This window comes from Equus quagga, unplaced genomic scaffold (genome assembly GCF_021613505.1).
Source record: "Equus quagga isolate Etosha38 unplaced genomic scaffold, UCLA_HA_Equagga_1.0 112759_RagTag, whole genome shotgun sequence".
Classification (NCBI taxonomy): domain Eukaryota; kingdom Metazoa; phylum Chordata; class Mammalia; order Perissodactyla; family Equidae; genus Equus; species Equus quagga.
The window spans coordinates 5648-13339 of NW_025795651.1; the positions used below are offsets into that span (position 1 = coordinate 5648).

The window sequence follows — 7692 nt, forward strand, 5'->3', positions numbered from 1 at the left end:
TAAATAAATGTAGGACCCTCAGAGTCAGGAACAGCCTGGCCCAGCTGTTCTCTGCCCGCCTCCTCCAGGCTGCCTTCCCGGCCTGTGTCCAGCAGGCATGTGGGGAGGGAGGAGGAGCTTCAGGCTCAGGTGGCTCCAGCAGCCCAGCCACCCCACCTCTCACTGACTCTGGGAGGCCAGGGAGATCCTGGGCGGGGTTTTCCCTCCACCACGGTGCGGTGCCGGGTGCCGGAAGTTTCAGGAGATTTCTGAGTGAAGAGTCAAGCCCCAGAGAGCTGCTTGCAGAGCCACCTTGTCGTGCAGTCCCCGGTTCCTACAGCCAGAACCAGGTAGCAGGTGAGAGATGGCGAGAGGGGGCTCTCCCTGCACCCTGCAGCGTGCTCGCGTGCGTGCACACACACACACACACCCGGGGCAGAGAGCTGGGCACAGCCTTGTTCCCGGGGAATCGGGGAGTGGAGCCTCAGCCGTCTACTCCTGGGTCTCTGGTCCCCTCTGGGATGCACCCACCTCGGGACCTCTGGAAGCAGAGGGTCCATCCCTCACAGCCCCAGACACCCATGTCCTCTGCCCCCAGCACACCAGGCATCTGACTTGCCCATCACTCCTCAAGCCAGCTGCCCTCCTCAGCCCCCATCACCTTCCTTCCTCGAAGATCTGTTCCTTGAGCCCCCACCCCCTCTGTCACCACCACGCTCCCCTCCCCCACCCGAGGCCACCAGCTCCCTCCCTCCCTCCTGTCACCCGTTTCCTGACCGACCTGAGAGTGAATGTGCCTCTGGAAAGGCCAGGGCGGCGCCAGTAGGAACGAGAGTTCCATTCCCATCTTGTAGGCTGCTCCCTGACCTCTGACCTCCGGGATGGAGGGCAGGACCCACCCACAGGACCCAGGGGTCCCCCACCCCGGGAGGCGTCTTGGTCCCTTGCTCCCTAATCCCGTCCTGAGTCACCCCTTCCACTCTAGGCCCAGAATCAAGTCAGGGACTTCAAACTGGTGGCCCCACATTTTTGTCTTAAACTCTTTCCCCAGCGTGGTGATTATAGTGCGACTTTGGGAGGCCAGGAGGGAGCTGGGGTGGTGATGAACTGGGTGACCTGAGCTTACGGCGGGGAGGAGCCGAGAAAGGGAGGGAGAGGCTTTCGGAGAACAGGGAACAGGACTTGCAAATCCCAGGGTGTGACTGGACTGGACCTGGGGAAGGGGAAGATGGGGTTACTGCACGGAATAGGCTGGTGACCAAGCCTGGGGGGTGGGCAGCCCTGGGAGGGCTGTGAGCTGACGGGCAGGCTCAGCTCTGGGTGTGGGGACACACGGGGCTCTAGAAGGCAGAGGATGACGCCAGGTCTGGGATAGAGAGACGTGGAAGAGACGGAGAGAATTAAAAAGAAATTATTGGCAGATATTGGTGGCTCCACTTTTCTGAGGGACCTGGAGGCTGGATTCCTCCTTCAAAGTTGGGGCTCCTTTCTGTCCTGCGTCCTACTGTGATTCCCCCAAGGGACCACCCTCAGGGGACTATGACCCCCCCTCTTTCCACTCCCTCCATGGCTGGCCTGAAGTGCCTGGCGCAGCTGTAGAGACTGAGGGCAGATAAGGAGATTGACTCCCTGACCTCAGGGGACCCCAGGAAAGGCAGGCTCCTCCCATTTACCAGAAGTGGCACCACCTCAGACTCCAGCCGTGGATACTCCCCAAGCTTTCCCCGCAGATGTCAAGCGAGCTGCTAGCTGAGTCTCCTCCCATCCCAGCTGCCACCCCAGCCCTGGCCAGACGAAGACTGACATCCCTTGGCTGAGCCTGGCATCAGCGTGCGGCTGGGGTATTAACCCTGCTCCAGTAACAGGTCCAGCCTGTTGTCAGCATTCACCGCAGGTTTTTGTTTTTTAATTTTTTTTATGGTTTCATCATATGTAGAACTTTTTTTTTTTTTCAGGAAGATTAGCCCTGAGCTAACATCTGCTGCCAATCCTCCTCTTTTTGCTGAGGAAGACTGCCCCTGAGCTAACATTCATGCCCATCTTACTCTACTTTATATGTGGGACGCCTACCACAGCATGGCGTGCCAAGCGGTGCCATGCCTGCACCCTGGATCCGAACCGGTGAACCCCAGGCCACCGAAGCGGAAAGTGTGCACCTAACTGCTGCGCCACCGGGCCGGCCCCCATCACCGCAGGCTACCCATGTGCTCACACAGGCCTGGAGAGAGGCGCTCTTACTTATCCTCCCAATGTTTCGGATGACGACACTGAGAGGTCAAGGCCCTCGGTCAAGGTCACACAGCTGATAAGAGCAAAACCTCAGTGGAGGCTCCACTCCCAGACTCTGGGTTTGGCCCCGTGAGGTTGTCGCCACCTCTTCCTCCTCTCCCTGCAACCCCGTCAAGGCCAGGGCGCCAGGTCTGGAGGCGCTTGCCATGCTAGCTAGACTCCTCAGCAGGGACCCATCCCCCTTCCTGGGTCAGGAGGGAGGGAACAGCCAAGGAGGCTGAGAGATTGTTCTAGAACATTCTGTGTTTCTTTTGACCCAAACAAAACTAGCCCTATTGTCTTTCTGTCTTCTGTAAACAAATGTCAAAGGGACATTCAGGGCCCCCTCCCCCTCCTGCCAGCCCAGTGATTAAGAGGTTTGATTGCAAAAGTCAGATCTTCCAATATGCATCTTTTTACCTACGAGATACTGGGAAATGAAGACCAAAAAAACCAAACCAGAAGACAGGGACGTGAGGAAATGAGAGATTCGAGGGAGGGAGGGAGAGGTTGGTGGAGACTGAATGAGAGAAGGAGCAAAAAACAGATGGAGCCAGAGGGGACCAGAGAGGTGGAGACCCCATTCCTTCTGCCTCTGTTTCCTGGGCACCTACTGTGTGCCGAGCGGTTTCCGAGGGCTCTGGGGGACGCACAGGGAACACGACAGACACTGTCCCATCCTTCATGGAGCTGTGTGTGTCATCAAGAGACGGAGACCCAGGGTCCTGATGGGGACTGACGTGGAGAGAATGGGGACAGAGCAGGAGCTACCGATGGGACCCCGTGGAGACACATCTCTCTTGCCTGCCTTCTTCTCTCTCCCTCCCTCTGTCTGTCTCTCCTCTTATTCTATTCCTGTGTTTTTCTCCCTGTCTTCATCTTTCTCGGTCCATCTCAGTCTCTCTTGGTCTGTCTGTCTCTCTTCCTGCTCTCTTTCTCTGGTTCTGCGCCTGTGTTTGTTGGTTTTTTCCTCCTGATATTATTATGGCTCCTTCAACTTTCTTTAGGTTTTCTTTTCTTTCTTTCTTTTTTTTTTTTTCCTGCAGGGAAAGATTGGCCCTGAGATAACATCTATTGCCAATCTTCCTCCTTTTTTTTTTTTCCTCCCAGTGATGGTTGTATATCCTAGCTGTAAGTCCTTCCACTTCTTCTATGTGAGCCACTGCCACAGCATGGCTACTGACAGATGGGTACTGTGGTTCCAAGACTGGGAAGCAAACCCGGGCTGCCGAAGCAGCGAGAGTACTGAACTTTAGCCACTAGGCGTCAGGGCTGTCTCTCTCCCTGTCTTTTTCTCCATTTCTGTCTCTCTATTTCCCTCTCTTCCCTCTTCTTGGTCTCTTTTTCCGTCTCTCCCTCCCTCCCTCCCTTCCATACCCTACTCTCTCCCTTCCTTTCCTCCATCGTTCTGTCTTCCCACAAACATTGCCATTGGCACAGCCCCCCTCCCCTGCCCCATGTCCTGTGCTTGGCAAATTCAGAGCCAGAAAGAGGAGCCAAGTTTACTCCTTGCCCTTCAAGTGCCCACAATCTAGTTGGAGAAAGAATTCAAGAAACACTCTGGAGCTCTCCGTCCTCCTACGTTGGTGCTCCCCCCCCCACTTTCTCCAGCTTCCTCCTGCCTCCCAATCCCCAGAGACTTCCTGTCTCTCCAGAGTCAAGTGGTCTTGAGGAATCCTGTGAGGATCTGGACAGGAATGAAAGTGCAGTGCGGCCTTGAGAGAACAGGAGCCAGGAGGCCACTGGGGACCCAGTGGTACTTTCTTTCTCTCCCTCCTTTAGTGTGATCTCACTCACTTTTTACTCTCAGGGCTGAATTCACCCTGCTCGTGGATTTCTCGGTTCAGTTAGGGATGGCTTAGCATGGCCGCACCAGCAGCCAGACCGCATGCACTTAACCACAGTGCTGTGTCCTGTCAGAGTCACCATGTGAAGGACATTCCACACAGGGCTTAGGGAATGGAGACCTTCTTCTCACTGGCAATGAGGAGGGGGCCTTATCTGGATCTTGTGGACCGTAAGACAGAGAATCTCCTAAGCATCTGCTGAGCCAACCCAGCCCCCGGCTCCTTCTGTTCAAGTGGAACAGGAAGTTGTGCCACCCAGGAGTCCATTTCTGCTTGGGCTCAACACCTGCAGAGGACCCAGGTGAGGCCCAGACCCCCAGCTGAGTTGGTCCCATTCAAATCCAGGCATCTAGTTGACAAGCCTGATTTTCTTCCGGAAAGGTAACTCTCACGCAATCTTACTGGGCTCTGAAGGTTTTGGTGACTTATGAACCAGAAGCAAGGACGTCGCTACATTAGGTCCTGTGCCAACTTGGGTTATTCATGATTATCTGTAATAGACCGCACCTGCTTAGCTTCTGTCAGCTTCCTGGTTCAAGCAGGTCACACCCTGCTGTAGCTAGCCCCGATGTTCTCTTCTAAAAGGCCACTTGGTTCAGTCCTTCGAGCGGCCATGTAAACCCCACACCAAATCACCTGGAAACCTTTCCTCTCTGATCTCCCTTGGTGCAGAGCCTCCAGGATAGGCTGCCGGAAAGCCTGTTTGTGAGGAAGAGTTTTAAAGGCTGGGCGGGAGCCTCGTATCTGCAGGGAAGGAAGTGAGAAGTCTTTGAAAGAGCTGAGAGGTCAGAAGGCTTTCGTTCTTTTGACTCCGCCCAGCTACTCCCCTGTCTGGTGCTCAGAGTCCAGTCTTATCGATCAGTGGTCAAACCCAGCCTTTGATGGTGGCAACGCAGTCCAGGTGTTCGTCCCACCTAGACAACAGAATGACAAATCCCGGGGCTGGCCTGGTGGTGCAGCGGTTAAGTGCACACGCTCTGCTTTGGCGGCCCGAGGTTCGCCGGTTCTGATCCCGGGTGTGGACATGGCACCGCTTGGCAAGCCATGCTGTGGTAGACGTCCCCCATATAAAGTAGAGGAAGATGGGCATAGATGTTAGCTCAGGGCCAGTCTTCCTCAGCAAAAAGAGGAGGATTGGCAGCAGATGTAAGCTCAGGGCTAATCTTCCTCAAAAAAAAAAAAAAAAGGAAGAATAACAAAGCCCATCACTCATTTTGGGATGTATCTCAGCAATGATAAAGTGTTAGTGGTGGTGATGCTAAGTAATGATTGTTCTGCTTTTCCTTACTGTCTGTCCTGTGCAACCAACCCATTCCTGCAACTAATTTCTGTTGTAGCCAGAGCTGAAAAGAACAGGTTGTATATTTCTTCACATATACAGGGGTCTTCTGGGATTCCTTGGCCAGTAACTGAGGTTCTCTTGAGCTCTCTGCACATCGCTGCAGGTATCTCGTGGCTGCTGGTCGCTCTGCTTCAGCCTGCCTCTGACATGGCCCCACCGCTCCGCTCCCTGCTCTCTCTTTCAGCATCACCTGCTGTGGTCTCCTAGAACGCTATTTGATCTTTGTCCCCAGTTCCTGGTACACAGCTCCTAAGATCTTTGGCCCTTCCTGAGTGATCGCGGTCATAAGAGTGTCTTTGGTTCTGACGAGGTGACTCTTAGCAGGCCTCTAGATAGCTTCAAAATGGGGGCTGGTCACCAGAAAGACCGAGCTTGGATGACAAGGTTGGAACTTCGAGCCCCACCCCCAACCTCTGGGGCGGGGAGAGACTGGAGGGTGAATCCGTCGCCCATGGCCACTGATTTAATCAGTCATGCCTGGGGAACGAAACCGCCACAAAAACCCTGAACAGCGGGGTTCAGACAGCCTCTGAGTTGGCAAATACATCCGCGAGCCAGGAGGTTGGCCCACCGCAACTCCACAGGGACAGGAGCCGCTGTGCTCTGGACCCTCCTGGACCTCGCCCCGTGTCCCTCTTCCTCTGGCTATTGCTGTCCTTTATAATGTGCCAGTGAATGTGAGTAAGGTGCCCTCCCGAGTTCTGTGAGCCATTCTAGCAAACTGTCAAACCTGAGGGGGGGGGTCATGAGTACATCTGCTTTGTGGCTGGTGCATCAGAAGTGTGAATGGCCCAGGATTCGTGATTGGTGTCTGAAGCGGGGGCCGGTCTTGTGGAATTGCACTCTTTAACTTGTGGGATCGGATGCTAACTCCAGGTGGATCGTGTGAGAATTGAGTGGAATTGAATTATTGGACACCCAGTTGGTAGCAGGAGGAAAAAAATCCCCCCTCACCTGCCAGCTGCCTTCTGAGCCTTTTAGTAAAAATACTCGAGAGAGAGAATTGGCCAATTCATCTTGTAGGGCCAGCGTACACTTGTCAGAGGCCACAGCCAATCAATGGAGAAGCCACCGTGGACTCAGGTGTCTATCTCAAGTTCAGGTGTCTGTGGCCAGGAGGTAGGCAGGGCAAGTGGCTGAGTTCTTGATGGGCGGGGCAGTTTCCCTTCCCAAAGGATAGAGATGGGCAGGGCATGCGAAGACGGACGTGTCTAGAAACTGGGTCCTCGGTAGGCTCAGACACTTGTGCTCACCATATAGAGACACCCACATATGTCCACTCATAGTCTATAAACACCCACATTAAAACATACAATGTATGTGCATATAAGGTATGCACACTCATATATACACACATGCCATGTGTTCACAAATACCTACACACTATATGTATATAGTACACACCCATATGTGTACACAATAAATACACCTTCGTACATTACAGTGTGCACATGTCCGTTTACATGCACAGTTTCACACCCACATATGTGCACAATGTATAGATACTCATATGCACACACACACTATATGTATATCCATATATACTCGTACAAAGCACGTGCCATGTGTACACACACAATGCACACATATCTACATGTGTGAACACACACCTATGAACCCAATGTAAACACACCCACACGACACACACTCTAGAGACATACCTGCATACACGGACCTGAGTATTCACATTCGTTTACAGCACACAAAGTAAACCCACACCCACACACACCCACACGGGTCTGTACTCACAACTGCGCCGCCACGTTCCTGCGCCACGGCAGGGCCTCCATCCCCGGAGCTAACGTCCCCTGCTCTCCCTCCCCTGACAGCCATGCTCAGCACTCAGGCGCCTTTCTTCTTCCCCATGGGCCACTTCATCCTCTTCGTCTTCGTGGCTTCCACCATATTTCACATTCAGCAGCGGCTAGCAAAGATTCAACGCACAGGGGAGTTGGTGCCGGCGATGAGGCCAGCGCTGGAGACCATGGAGAGAACCACCACCAACCAGCCACTCATCCCAAGGGGTATGTGGACGATCAATGCAATAGGTCGCCTGGGGAACCAGATGGGCGAGTACGCCACCCTGTACGCGCTGGCCAAGATGAACGGCCGGCCGGCCTACATCCCGGCCCAGATGCACAACACCCTGGCCCCCATCTTCAGGATCACCCTCCCCGTCCTGCATGGTGACACGGCCAGCAGGGTCCCGTGGCGGAACTACCACCTGAACGACTGGATGGAGGAGCGGTACCGCCA

General features: G+C 54.3%; 1 protein-coding gene across 1 annotated transcript; it reads left to right on the forward strand.

Annotated features, from left to right (window-relative positions):
* Nucleotides 1-258: 258 nt before the first annotated feature.
* Nucleotides 259-7687, forward strand: LOC124232767 (galactoside alpha-(1,2)-fucosyltransferase 2-like; the record flags this gene model as incomplete). The annotated part of the gene is made up of 2 exons (XM_046649681.1): nt 259-336; nt 7266-7687. A coding segment is annotated over exon 2 (420 nt), but the record flags the coding sequence as incomplete, so codon positions are not given.
* Between the last annotated feature and the right edge of the window lie 5 nt (nt 7688-7692).